Raw genomic sequence first — 15,657 nt, 5'->3', positions numbered from 1 at the left:
ATGTAAGCAGTAAGTATATGTACCGCTATCTACTGGCATGACTTTGAGTACAGTAGACTACACTCGCTTTGTGGATATTGACAGGATAACATATATTTACATACTAATTCAATTTTAGAATTGTAACTGAAATCTTGTAACAGCATGGCACAAATAGTCATCTGAACATTTGTTGTATATTGAAAAAATATTTAAGGTAAATATTAACTCATTTGCTTGACTTAAATTTTCAGTTTATCAATTCATCGATTACTCTGTGTTTGAAGTATGGTGTAGTGAGAATTTCAAGTCTTGATTATGACTTGATGAAAATTCTAAATTAACAAATTATTAAAATGAATTTGTTTGAAAAATAACACAAGTTCCACAGCAATATTATATAGAGTATCAATCACAATATATCAGAAGTTATCAAACTACAGATAACAATTAACGAATGAATATCAAATTAAGTGAATATCACAGGTATTTTTGCATTTGTTTTTAGATAATCCGGATCTCCGTCTTTAAAAAAAAAATACCTAGTAGACGTAGTGCATAGTAAACGTAGCCATGTAACAGCTGATTTTAATCAGATATAACTTAACATGAACTTAACACCGTCACAGAAGTTCGTCGCAATCGAAAATTTGGTCGTGAATTCGGTATTTTGCAAATTATTTCAAAATACTTTCAGGTACAAGAAAACAAAAATTCTCGTAAAAATATCGATTTTGGGTCGACTATCGGCCATTTCGGTAATTCAACTCCAACGACAATCGGGCCGCGATTCGCAAATGAATAATTAATTTAAAATTCGGTCAAATACACCTCTAATATTTTATATATGATACAATCAGGCATTGCAGAACATATATTTTGGTCAATCCTCTGAAAATAATGCCAATTTATATTATAATTAAGCCCGATTTTTCTTCGTTTCGGTATTTCCAAGTCTGCTTCACGTGTGGTCCGTTTCAGTAAATATTCTCGTCTTTGCCGAAATAAAAACAAGCTATATAATTGTTCATTTTAAACATGACAACAACTGCCAACCACACGTATCCAAAAATGTTATTGTTGATATCATCTGAATATTGCCGTAGTTATCTGTCACTCCGATTGTAAACCCCATGCCAAAGTGAAGGAAGAATCGACCAATCAAATTGGTTTATTTTTGATTTCCGTAAATCTTGCAGTTACCTCCCTTACAACAGTAAATACGTTCCAAGTATCGCCTACAACAAGCAATCCCGTGCACATAGCAAGATATTATCATTTGCATTTGATTTATTGGGTCATTTTCGTCAAAGGAAAATGGTATATGGAAATCGATGACAATTTTAACGCTAGACAGTCACCCTGACCACAAATGCCACCTAATTGTAAGCCTATACATATGTACAGTTCTTTCTCGCAAACACGTACAGTAACTACAGTTTAGTATGATACAATGTATCGTCTCGTATGCCGTCATTGATATATTTCTTTCTCTAAATTATAGAAATACACACCTAGTTGATAATGATGTAACATTCTAGAATATATATATTACAAATTTAAGTAAATCGCGGACAAATTTGCAGACCTATGCTATAATGTCAGCCGTTTTGGAAAGAACACAGAAGAGCAAAACTTTCTAAACATCCGGAGACGAATGCGCCTGCGCAATAGTTGTTTACATAAATATATTGACCTCGACCGGAGTTATTCGCAAAGTTCAGGTTCATTTAGTCTTCTCATTTCGCTAGCGTTATGCATTTCTCAAATCGTATGCATCTTGAAAACACCTACTGAATACATTTCAACCTTTTCGGTAAAACTACTATATAAAACGAAGATGTTTTTTGCAAGTAAATTATTTGAAGCGTAAGGCAATGGGGGCAGCCATATTTCATTGAAACAGACAGTAGATGGCGTATTGGTGAATGTGGCTACCATATATGGTTATATTTCTCAGTCCAGTTCTTGATCACAATAACCGAACATTAATGTTCGTTTAAAAATCAAAACGTACACATAATGGAAATTTGAATAATTTCAAAGTAAATTGTACATAAAAAGACAGACATAAAACAAGACACATAAAAACAGAATGCTGTCCATCTTTTTGCGTCAGAACGATCGATATCATTTTTCTCCATCCATTAGCGACATCTTCAAGAGCACATTGATCAAGTTCAACGAGTTATTTACTCATGCATTTGAGATATTACATACTATACCGTTTCATCAAATATCACATTCAGTTTCCTCTTTAGCACGAATGATGTAAACGACTCAGATGCGAGTCATGAAACTGGTCATCGGTACCATAATTAAACAATTATTGCTGGACACCAAAATGTCGATTTCATTCTTGTATTACTCTCATATACACTATATACTCTGTATAATTTCACGTCTAATATTTCGCGGTTGTCGGACATAGTTTGTGTGCATGCTAGTAACAGATTTTAAATATATCCCTGCAGAATAGGTGAGACTATGAGACTATTTTAAACACATTATATCATACAAATGCTCTTAGTATTCCATCTCCTATATTCCTGTCTTTCTATTAATTCCCTACACAATTCTAACACCACCCTTTCTTGAACGTTACGAATTGATGTTTTTGTATAAACTGTCCACCAATTTTTTGATTTGTTCTGTAAATATTATTCTGCCTGGCACAATGAAACGTTACCTAGCAGGAGCTTGATTATCTAAAGGAGAACGATTAAGGAATGAACATAAAAGGACAATGATAAGATGGAGGAGCGTGCATATGTAGTCAGTTTGTTTCAGGCAGATATTATGTTATGTTATTGTGTGTAAATCAAATATTTTTGTTAGACATAAATTATTTATTGTATAATTATCTGTATTCCCTGCACTTTTTCTCTTTAGTCTTCCTTTTCTAATTTGTCAATCGTAAAATTAATGTAAATGTCCATTGTTTTGTGTCACATGTAATAATTTTTTGGAGGAGAGGGCTTTAATAAGTTGTATAACTTGTGTCCAATCCTCATGCTTACAGTTTGAAGCAATAAAAATATGTTTAAACTAAAAATTAAATTTCACGCAACCACGCCTTGTAAACATTCTCCAGTTAACACTTCTATAGTTTGTGTTCATATGTAAATATTCACCAGGAATTTATTTTCTCACTATATTTAATGACAGGGAATATAACGACATTTGATCTCCAGCGAATATCAACAACTAAAAACTTTTTGTAACGTATATATATTGACTAGGTAATGTGATTTGATGTCGTAAATGAAGAAGTCGGTCAAATTATCTTTCCTTTGTAAGCTGTTTCCCCAATTCTAAGAACAAGACCAACACAATTTTAGTCTTAACTGTGTTTATTTCAAATGAATCAACTATGTAATAGCGATACTAAGTATATATATATACAGAAATGTCTGGTTCACGTTGTCTCTCAGAAAGTATTTTCCACATGCATAAACGTTGGATTAAAAAAAATCCAATTATAGACGGATTGTAGACAATTGCAATGACGTACAATGTCTCGTTACGTAAAAATGATTCAAAGTAAGAGGTAATCTTGACACTTACAAGCTATTGTATGTAATGACAAAATATTGTTTTCCCCAAAACAGCTGTACTGCACTAAATTTTGTATGCTCAGTCTGGAACCCCTGACAATTGATGTAGTTGTGGACATGTTACGAGGTAAGCGTATAGTAAAGGTAAATATGTAGTAAGCACACTAGCTGTTTTTATCTGTCTCCCACTATGACTTGGTACAGGTCTATGCAATCGTTCATGTATTGCAAGACTGTGGATTCAGAATGTGTCCGAAGTCGTGTTTTCACATGGAAGGAGAGCGCACGAAGACCAATGGGAAATGGTTAACAATGATGTTTGCCAGATGTGCAGTTAATCAAGCTATTTATACATTCCTCACTGAGTAAATAGCAGTGATATCATTAAGTTATCACAATAACATTAAATTCGAAGGAAATAGTGCTATCCTTATTCCCTGGTTAATACGATGGGATTTTGTATAAAAATGCTGAGGACTCGTTTGGGGCCGATATGGAATAAGCATTTCCCCAAGACAAAAATGATTGTTAATTTAACGGAAAAGAAAATGATCAAATTTGAAGTAGACATTGGAAGAGACAAGATGGTGACTTCAGAAGTGAAATGTTCGTTTCCTCATCAAATGCTAAGAAGCCGGAAATTTTGATTACAGACATGTTTATTTGTATTTGTTTATTTGTATGAAATGTTCCTTCTGGAACAATTTTGGTAAGATACAAAGGAAATGGTTGATGCAGATTGTCAATATGAACTACCTTCCATATCAGTAGGTCACAGTTTTCATAAATATTCTTTAAGTAAATTCCTTAACTTCCAATAGGAAAAAAAGGAACGCATTACAAAATCTAATTTTCTCAATTCCAATATCAAAAGTTAAGGAGTTTCTTAAAGTTACGGAATATCGATCAAAAACCCAGGCAAGGTCAAAAGTTCATATTCTTCCCGCTGGTATTGTCTTAATGTGATCATTGTCCCTACAACCCAACTCCCTCTAAAGGTTTAAACTGCTTTAAACATTGATTTTATATTGATGGATGATAGGTTTAATATTCTCAACATGGTTTGTAGTATGAACTACATATTCTATCACCGGAACATCTGTAGCAAGGTTTAACAAAATAAGACATATTCATGGAGGTTCAAACATTCTATAATGAAATAATTGATGTGTTTCTTAACGATTTAGTTTCCAAATTAACATAACATCATAAAGACCATTGTAGGTAGGTCATTTTCACCTTAAATTCTGACAGTACTACGACTGAAATAATTTAAAATTAACTGGCAAGTACAAGAGAGGCATGAATCTAATTCAATTGTTAATGTTACAAAGTCGAGATCAATCGGAGAATGTATGAAAGCCATGAATCTACTCTGATTAATGATGTAACAGAGTCGAACCAGAAAGTCAAAGAGTTCAAGGAAGAAAGGTTTTTATCAAATGTTTCTTTTTTAATCTTATTTCACCCACATCCTGGTATTGTTACATTTTTTATTGTCAATATGATTTCTGTTGGTTAGATTGTTTTGTTTATTGGTGTATCCTGAGACTAACATGAAATTTATAGTGTTTTCATCTCTAACAACGGGAAATATAAGGTATGATATATTTCAGGTTTGTTATCAATACAGCTGATCGTTAGATCCGAAAATATAAAATAAATATTCATGAATAGAAATATGTAAATGTTTACGTCATTTTTTCAATTAATTAATCATAATCAAACAAGTAATGAAATAAAGTTTTTAATCTAAACATTTTCATCCTGGGTCTAGTTCCATGCTGTGATAATATTAGTTAACATTTGGACATATTGTTATAATTTAACTTGCATCTCGCAGCGACCAAACAATGTCATTTGCAAGTAAAGTTCATCCATGTTTCTCGCATACCGTACAACCTTCACCGGAAACATAGTATACACTGGGCAACATGGGAACAAAGAGTATCAGATCTAAGTCTTGATGGCAAAAAATCACATGACTGCAGCAGAAATATGAATGACATACAATGTACATCTCATTGTCGGTATGAATATGCATAAGTAGTAAAATACATCTTCCGTTCCTTGCATGAATATGTACGAGATAATAGCATGAATATGTATGAGATAATAAGTTTCGTCTCCAAAACAAACAATATATGAAATGTATAGGAAACTAAATTTCAAAGAAACAGCAAAATGAGTCATTTTGACATTGTCTGAATAGTGTTTCCAGGGAAACAATTTACCAACATGGAAGCATGAGGGTACATGTACTATGGCAAACTCAGAAGAAAATATGATTTATTGAAGATTAATGACGGTTTAAACTATAAGCAGTTAAATTCGTTATCACAATTTCCCACAACATAACATTCTGACAAACTTGTCATTTCATTTGATATTATCAAGGATTAATACATGGGCCCTGACACATCAAAACACCTGAGAATGGACATAGGACTTATTAGGTAATTAGGTTTTATTTACATTGACATCACACTGAGTTTATGAGCAGTTGTTCTGTTATACTTCCATACTGAAAACCAATACATTTTTTGATGATATCAATTTTCATACACAAACATCATGAAAAAAAAACGTTTGTGAAAATGTGTTGGTTCACAGTATAATTACACTTAGTAAAAAGACAGTCAAAAACAGATTGGAAAACCTTACTGTTTGGACTGCAATAACCATTGACCTTCATGAAACATCATCTTTCATAATAATATTTTATGTTTTAAAAAACGTTTCTTTTTTTTATAATTTTTTTATAAACAAAGACATATGATTATGTAATGGCTGCATTGTCATAATGCTTCCATATAACCAATTAAATGTACATATCATTGCGAAATAGTATCCTTGTATTTATAGAAAACGGTTGACATAAGATGTCAGATACAAACTGAATACCAGATATATGGTCTCACAAATTACTCTCACACTGCCCTAACAATCTCACAATCCCTGAATGTTGGTATAATTAAACATCTTTTAAAATTTACTCTTTAAACAGGTGTAACAGTCTTGTGATCCATGTTGACAAATATACCAATATTAAAAGAAATATTACAAAAAATCAATATGATGAAACGATAAAAAGCAGGCCAATCTGACTTTTACTCATAATGATACCTATAACCACACATAAAATGTAAATAAGTTAATTTTATTTAAGATTCAGCTGATAAGAAGATTGAAATGATGCATGTTTTACATTTTTTTTTGGTACCTACGTGAAAACTGCCATTTAATTTGTCGCTGTATTGTTTTTAAGGTCCACAATCCGTTGAATGCCGTTAATGCCTATGGTAGATCTGTAATAGATCTGAAATTGATGCGAGGCAAATTTACATTAATTACAAGAAAATAACTCCCATGCATGTAGTTTACCATCTTCACTAGCCAAGGCTTCTGATTACGTTACACTCCATGAACTCGTGAAGATGATAGTTTACCTATGGAAATGTTGAAGTGAACCCCCCCCCCCCTTCCAATAACCACGTTTACAGTAGTTTAATACTACATTATACAGCTAATTTGCACCTCTAGTCCCAGGACACATCAATGATGCTCAGGGCTTTAAGTATGTAAAACTGGGTAAGTTAGAAAAGCCAAATCAACCTATGTCAAAAAAGATGGAGACAATCATCTATCAATTTGGTATTTTTCATGTTGTATAATGTTAAAAGAATCTGACTTTGTGTGAGGACTAAACTGGTGCCGTTAGAATTTAGAAGTGTGCGTGTTATACAGGGAAGGAGTTCAATCCTGGTATATCTATAGGCATAGCAATGGACGATCAATTTATTCCAGATATTTAAAACTAACTAAATCATGGAGTCCTTCGTAATTTCTGAATATTTACTAACACATGTAAAACATTTACCATACCCAACAACCACTCATTGTCTAGATTTACTCACAGTAACAAAGGTATATTTGTCAAAATGGATCTGAAAATTCAAGACACTGCATAAAAAATTAATCACAATATTATACAAATGACTTAATAAATATATACAATTGAAGTTCATCAATAAGATATATAAGAATCACTTTTGTTTTTATCTGAGGTAGTAAGTGTTTTTACAAATATCAAATAATATATCCTATATATGTTAACCCTATAGTGAATTAGTCTTATTGCACAAACGCCAGAATGGACAAGATATCGGGAACCTTATGGTACATGTAATTACCGGGTATATGACTTTTCCCATTGAGTACCATCTACATGTATATGTCATTAGAATAAAGTACAAGTGGAAACGTTTGATTAATTGTTAATTATTACTAATTGCCTATCCTTCTATATGATTATGTCGGAAAAAAATTCTGTTTATTATAACTTATTTAATAGTTAGCACAGACAATTTCTGAAAATCTTTTTAAAAACACATGAAATTATGCGACCCAATACTAATTTATATTATTCTAATTGACATCTGCTTATGACAGGAGACAACATCGAGTGTTTATCAACAAAAGTTTGAAGCTTACATTCTTCGGTCACATAAAGTGGCCTCATTCTAATTTGTAAAAAAAAAAAAAAAAAAAAAAATTAATTTCAAGTATTCCAATGCTGGCCCAAATTATATGCCTCGAGAAAATGAATGACATAGCCAGAAAGTCCCTTTGAGAGAGAACATGGGGACCTAGATGATTCCGAAAAATTTTGCCAAATTATCAATACTTTTTCATTAGTAATACCTGTAGAAATCCAGACTTCATATATTTTTGTTATTTTGAACAACTGTAGTTTGAATTGTTTAATTTTTCACAAATTTCCTGGTTTTTAACGTTCTGATAGAAAAAAAACCCGTTATTTTGGAAGCTATATATACTGTACAGCAACCAAAACAAGTTCGAATAACAATCAGATATACATAAATCGAAACTTTCCATACATCCAGCACTAAATCATTTAATACAAAATCTTCCAATGAAATAAAATTTCTTGAATTTCAGCTGGTGTTTCTTATAAACTGCTTTTATGACATTTTCTTCAACTTGAGGAAAAACATTTTAGTATGAACAGTGCTTCCCTAAGGTTTGGGCAGGGAATTCTTGGTATTTCATTACACTGGTATTGATGTTAATCTCTCAGTTTAAATTACATGTAGTTACATTTCAAGAAATTGTCAATAAAATGGATGTATGCCTATAGCATGATAGTCTTTGACTGTTTTAGTAAAACAGCTTCTACACAGACCTGGAAATACTTGCTGTAAAAAAAAAAATAATAGTAATGAATAAATAAACTATTCTGACTTATCAAACTGTTTTCCTGTACTGTATAGAGTTGTGAACTTCTTACATAAATTAAAGTCAATCCAAAGTAATATCTGTCCATGTGCTATATATTTCTATTATATCTTTCCTTTAAAATTTTAACTATACTACTTTGTGTTCATGTACAAAATTGAAATTGTCCTACCAATACGTTCTAATAACATGTCATTATATTCAAATCTTGCTATTCAAAGTCACACTTTCTGAAATCACGCTTTCCATACCATTAACTGGCTGGGTATACCACTGTCTTACAGTATCTATAAAGTCAAACTTTGTATCATTGTATGATAACCTGCTCAAAGTTACACTTCTCTAATATTACAAAATCTGTGCAAAGTCAAACTTTTCTTCTTAACTCTAATATTTTGCTACTTATGTTTTGAGTAATGTCTATTTAAAGTGACCATCTTGCCACCAGGAACATCCTTAAAAAAACACCTTAAATCCCCCCCCCCCCCCCCCCCCCCCCCCCCCCCCTTCAAAAAAAGGCTTCACATGAATTTTCATTCAAATGCTTTACAAGCAATGTAAGTGACACTGTCTTACAACATCACAAACAATATGTCATCATGGATCACTTCATGTTCCAAGTTTTCATCTAAATTAGAGTTATCCCCCTTTGATTTTTTTTTTTTATTTACATTGTCACTAGTAATGATTCAGTCTGAAAATTAGCCTCAAATCCTCCACACCATTCCTTTGTGATGAACTAATCCAATAATCCAGCATCAGGGGATATAATCCTTTTTTCTATATCCAACCATGCAGTTGCTATTAATATTCTAATTTAATTGTAAACAATCCAGATTTACCTTGAGCATTATGCATATTTTGTGTATATTTTCAAATGTAATATAACAAATAAACTGTCTGAATTAAATACAACTGTTCAGACATATTTTCAAAGATTTATCTGTGTAGAAATCTTTTAGAAAGGAAGTGTTAAAACACATCCTTAAAACCGGGTCCATTTTGAGTATGAATGTAGAGAAACACAATCAGCAAGGTTCCCCACACTCAACATTGACAACAATTCATTCTTCCTTTTCAGCTATTTGTATGCCAGATGTTTTTCATATTCTATTTCCAATATTTTGGAGAGAAAAAAAATCCAGGTTTTCTTTTTACTCTCTCATCCATGATAAGGTTGTGTAAGCATTGTGGATTAAGATAATATCACCGTATACATAATTTAGCTATGATAGCCCTAGTTCATCAAGGCAAACACACATTCTCTGATCTATCCAACATCTCGATGATCAAGGGAGGTAATTCGTCCGGCATTTCCAATCTCAGATGAAGCACTCTTTCTGCTCCTGTAATCATTTGAAAAAACATAGTTGATTATTTGTGTGTAATGTTTTTGTTTTGTTTTTTGTTTTTTTGTGTGTGATAAAACAGTCAGCAGGCCCTGAAAAATTGTCAGGCAGTGTAATTGTTAATTTGAAACATGCATATATTTTTTCTGAAATGTTTGGGCCAGAAAACTCAGTTACATACATCTTTGAAATAATACACTAGATTTGTCAGCAGTAAATTTTCATTGTTATTTGCTTTGTTAAGAGTTGTAATTTTCAGAACAAGTCTGGTGAAATCACTTAAGTTAAGACATTATCATTTACAGCACCCGGCCCTCAATCAAGATTATATATATATACCGGTATACTTTTTTTACTGCAATACTTTTTTTTAGCATTCCCACTGGAGTTAGTCAAGGCTCTCCAATTTTGGCCCAACTGTTTTTGTGACAAATTTAATAAATATTCTTAAATTAAATTGCCATATCTTTAGATCTGGATAAAGCACAAAAGGACAAAAACTGAATGAAACTTGACCTGCATATTATCATATCACAACTACATACCAATGTATAGTCTGTATCTGTCCCTGTTAGAAAAACAAAACCAACTTGCCTTTCACACTTATACTCCGCAAGTCTGTCACCTTCATCAACATCTTCGCCCACGTAATTGGTTGATCTTTCCGCCTTGTTCTAATGTAATGTTTCAAGGCCTCTAAAATGGGTTCCTGCATTTCTTCTATTTTTCGTGGATTTTCTAAACCGGATCGATCTGTTAAAACATCAATATTTATAATGATCTTGTTACCAATAACCCTTTTACAATGATCAAGTGCTGGATACTCATGTTCCCATTGTCTCAAGGCATCACAAATGATACAAATTCCCTCATATGTTAACACACACTTGTTTGAGGTATTCTCTCAATAACAGTATAATTTTGCTTGCTGGGTTTATCGCCCTGTGAACAGCCAGGGGGCTGTTTGTAGTAGTTAGTGACTACCTTACTGAACATCATACAGGAGGCCCTCCACATGCTATCCACAGCTATAAAGGTAAAGTGTCTTGCCCAGGGACACAACCACCACAGCACAAATCAGCCTGTTTTTTCAGCTTCCCAAGAAACATAAACCGACACGGGTAGGGAGCATCAAACCACACATCTCAGATCTTCACCTGAGGTTACATGGCCCGCACTGTAACAGACCGAGCTAGCGTAGCTCACTGACCAGTGTGAGGTTTAATACTAGTAGGTTATTTGAATGAAGTCTACAGCAGAGTTGTGACAAATGATCCAAATTTCTCTCATATCTCGCCATGTTGGATAGAGTTTGCCCATGTAAGATAGCTATGTAAGATAAATGTATCTTACATAGCATTTCACGCGCGCGGATTAATCTGCGTTCAAGGGGGACAACTCTCACAACGTCGTCTGCTTGTGTTCACATCCGACAGTCCTTATCGTCGGTGTCGGTTTTGAAACGTTGGACTTAACTATAAAAATACATACATTCTTAGATAAATATATATCATATCAGCAGTAAATCAATAGGGCTACACGGTTAAACGATTAGACATTTCATCTGAGCGAACATATAACTCCGTTACTGTAACAAACAGTTAGACTACGCCTAACGTTACAGGCCTAGCCTGTTGTAACAGTTACAGTACAAACAGACTTGCCTACCCGACAGATTTGTCATTTGTCATTAAAAACATGTAAACACACACAATCACCTGGCAATGACAGGAAGTAAAATAAAAGCCATACATAAAAAAATATAAAAAAGAAAATGTCAAACGTCACAACCTATGAAATGGTTCCGTTTGCGTCAGCAGGGGGCCCTGGAATTTGTTTACTCTGTCAGTAACTGTTAGGCCTACTCAGTAACCTGTGTATTTGGAAGTTGGGAATTGGCTCTTAAATGAACGAACATTCGGTAAAAATGACACCCCTCGATGTTCATATAAAAAATATTTATTTCAATTGTAACTCAGAGTCTATATTTGTGTAGAGTAACCATGAAAACTAACTGCCATCCTAGCCTTTCAATATGATCATCGTTAGCCTATCGACTGACCTACCTTCGTCATTCCATCAAGACAACCGGTTAAACACATATATAATCCTATGTCACAGAAAAGATCGAATACTCGTATAGAGTCACTGTTCGCTGGTTCACACACGAAGTTGCCAAAATCACAGTGAATGTAAAATTACCAGCCACGAAACATCGCCGCGTCATGGCGATCGAGATCGACATCACTCTCATTGAACTATGAATGGAATTCCAATGACAGTCGTGACGTCATGCAGTGACGTAGTATTTTATAAAAAAAAAAATTTGACTTGACATTTAAAAGTACAGTGTGTTCTGTGAAATGATTAAATATGTCGAGGTGCAAATCAAATTATATGTGAAGTTGGGAAACTCATTTCAGCGTTGGCTTTCAGTATTGTTGATAGAACTTCTTTTTCTCGGATGTTGACAATTTGATCACGGCCACGTAAAAGTCGGTCAAGTTACGGTAATTTTTATCGGCGAATTGTTCATTCGTTCATCACTTAACCACAAAATGAATGAAATTTGTGTGCAAACACTGTTTGCCAAAAATAGGGTATGATCTTTCAGAATATCACAAGTATATTTAGTAAAAACGTCAAATAAAGAAATTAAAAAATTGAAGAAAATGGATGGCTGAGGGACACTTTCGCCAGAAATTCGGTAATGATATGAGAGAAAAAGACTCTTTCATTATGTGTGTATGTAGGATAGGGATATTCCACCCTCGGGATCACAAAATGTGGTAAAACCCTCGGCAAGCCTCGGGTTTCACCACATTTTGTGACCCCTCGGGTGGAATGTCCCTATCCTACATATACACATATGAAAGAGTCTTATAATAAAATGCCCAAACAAGATAAAATTACTGAAATAAAAAAAGAGCAGCAAAGTGTTTAAAAAATATAAGAGTTAAGAAAATCATATCTTTAGCTAAATTCTAACCATTTGACAACATGATATTACTCGGGGTTGGTTACCAACCCCGAGTAATATCATGTTGTCAAATTATGATCTTTCTCTAGTAACACCATGTTGTCTAAATATAACCTACCTCCACTTATTAAACACACAGCAGATAACACAGCGAATTCCATATCATCAATTTCCAACATTTTGAGAGAGGAAGCAAATTTAAATATTGTTTCTGTAAGTGATCCGAAACCTCCATTTTGTAACTGATCACGATCCAGAGTAAGTCCTCCACTGAACATCATCACATCCTGATCAAGGTTGTACCGTGAACACAATCGTAATATCTGCAGAAATCAAACATAATTCATTAATTGAAAAAATAATTTTAATTTTTATGATTAAAGCTTAAGCTGTAGGGTCAATTCAAAAAAAAAAAATTAAACTTCATTATTAATTTTATTGTCAATTGTGTGTCAAGATGTTTGATACCAAAGGTGAATTAACCATCCATTGTGTTATGGAAATCATAGTTTACATGCTTAATAAAGTTCTATAAAATCCAATAATGTTATCTATAGAAAAATATAACCTATAGGATTATAGAGTTATTTCCCTTGATAATAAGCATTACTGCCTTACAATGTATACCATTGTCATTTAATTAACCAAATTTAATTATACAAACCGTTATGAAGAATAAGTGTGCTTTATCCTAATCACAACTTACCATAATTTCTAAACAGGCTGCCTTTAATAATGTAATTTGATCTGATGAGGAAAGGGAAGTAAATCCAGTAATCTTTTTTGCAAATTCCACTATTTTAATAATCCCTTTGGATGAAAGTTCTGTCACACGTTCCCACAACATTAATTTCACAGTTTTATCTTTATTCTTGTCACAGTTTTCATCTTGATCCTGAAAAAAAAAAAAAAAAATTTTTATAGCAAGTCCATATGAAAAACACAGCCATAATAAATAACAACAGTTTTCAAAGTGATGGATAATCCTATAATGTAGTTTTATTTCAGAATATTTTATGGTTTAGACACAGCAGGAATCGAGCAGCAGCTAGGAAAAGCCTACGAAAGCCCATCGTTTTGACTCTTAACAACGAGATGATTAAGGACTTCTTGTAATGCCATGCAGTGGTCAGATATCTGGCTATGACCCTTCAAAATCAAGGTTGAAATCTGGTCACAGCTAATCCTTCAAAATCAAGGTTGAAATCTGGTCACAGTTAATCCTTCAAAATCAAGAATGAAGGTTCAACAGATATCTGGTCTTAATTTGTTTATTTACTATACATAGCCCATCAAAATCAAGGATGAAATGGTGAGCAGATATCTGGTAATATAGCTTTTCAAAGTCAAGAATGCAGGGTGACCGGATAAAAAAATATTAATACTGATTTAAAGATCATTTAAGTATATTTTCCACATACTCAAATATTAGATTGGGTGACCACATATTAATGAAATGATGAATTGCCACAACTACAGTATACTTGCTGTAGAAATGATATATGGATACTGTTATATGTATGCAATCATTCTAAGGCTTCGATAGCATAAACGCCAAAATAAGATAACCCCTAAAATATGCATGCTTGCAGAAACTTAATCAAGCCTGCCTATCAATGCCACCTGTTTTGATGCCCGATGTAATAAAAATTCTGCTTCCATCGACAGCCTTAATAGACAGTTTGACTGTATTCTTTAATTAAGACATACAAAAATTTAATTGCCATCATCAGAAGTACTGAAATATCATTTGATTCCATTTTTTTTTTTTTTTTTTTTAACAATTTGACACCAGTTAAGTTGGCAGCCTTTACAGAAACGATTGGCCTCTGGCATATATTTGCAGTATTATTGTACAGTGTTTATAGATTTTGTAGGCAAAATTGACTTTGTGGCACCAATTTTGCTGCACATGATGAAGCTAGAAGGATCAAAGGGTGGAGTTTAGATGATTTTTTTAAAAAGCAACAAAAACAAAAACATTTTACTTCAAAAAGACAGGAAAGCTGATTGGGTACCCCCTTCTAACATCATCTAAAGGCACAAGATTCACAACAAATGGGCAGACTTCACGCACAAGTCAGTCACGACGAGATGTCATGGCCTACCTTTTCCCCTTTAATTTCGGTCTCCTCCGAACTGCCTAACGCTGGGTTCGTACTCACAGGAGACAAGACCTCCTCTTCTATGTTTGGAAATGTGGAATTGTGAGCATCAAGAATCTCTTGTAAAATACCCATATCATCGTCCGTAACTTCTTCTGTTGAGCATGCTACATCCATACTGTCATTTTCGGCTTTCATTTTCTTTTTCTTGTTTCGATCATTTCTCACAGCTGTTGAAAAGAAAGTGTACGATTATGTAAAGATGTTTCAATGAAGGAGTTTTCTAGATGGAAAATTATTTTAATTGAATCATGAAAAAAATTTCCTCACAAATTTCACAGTCAAAATATATCACAATCCCTTAAAATGTTTAAGTACATGAATAGATATAATATCGATTCCAATATTTTGCAAACCAGCTTCATATC

At 33.2% G+C, this 15,657-nt stretch overlaps 1 protein-coding gene across 7 annotated transcripts in view; it reads right to left on the bottom strand.

Annotated features, from left to right (window-relative positions):
• Positions 1–9,439: 9,439 nt before the first annotated feature.
• The window catches only part of LOC117318131 (retinoic acid receptor beta-like), a 71,996-nt gene continuing 65,778 nt past the window's right edge, over positions 9,440–15,657 (bottom strand). For all 7 annotated transcript variants that reach the window (XM_033873138.1, XM_033873133.1, XM_033873134.1 and 4 more), the window contains 5 exons: positions 15,233–15,459; positions 13,831–14,019; positions 13,243–13,447; positions 10,739–10,897; positions 9,440–10,141 (listed from right to left, as the gene is read on the bottom strand). In XM_033873138.1, the coding sequence (XP_033729029.1) occupies positions 10,041–10,141; positions 10,739–10,897; positions 13,243–13,447; positions 13,831–14,019; positions 15,233–15,459 (881 nt within the window). In that variant the 3' untranslated portion in view covers positions 9,440–10,040. The remainder of the gene's footprint in view (positions 10,142–10,738; positions 10,898–13,242; positions 13,448–13,830; positions 14,020–15,232; positions 15,460–15,657) is intronic.

Source organism: Pecten maximus, chromosome 19 (assembly GCF_902652985.1).
Source record: "Pecten maximus chromosome 19, xPecMax1.1, whole genome shotgun sequence".
In the NCBI taxonomy this organism is placed as follows: Eukaryota; Metazoa; Mollusca; class Bivalvia; order Pectinida; family Pectinidae; genus Pecten; species Pecten maximus.
This window is presented reverse-complemented; position numbering and strand designations above follow the sequence as displayed.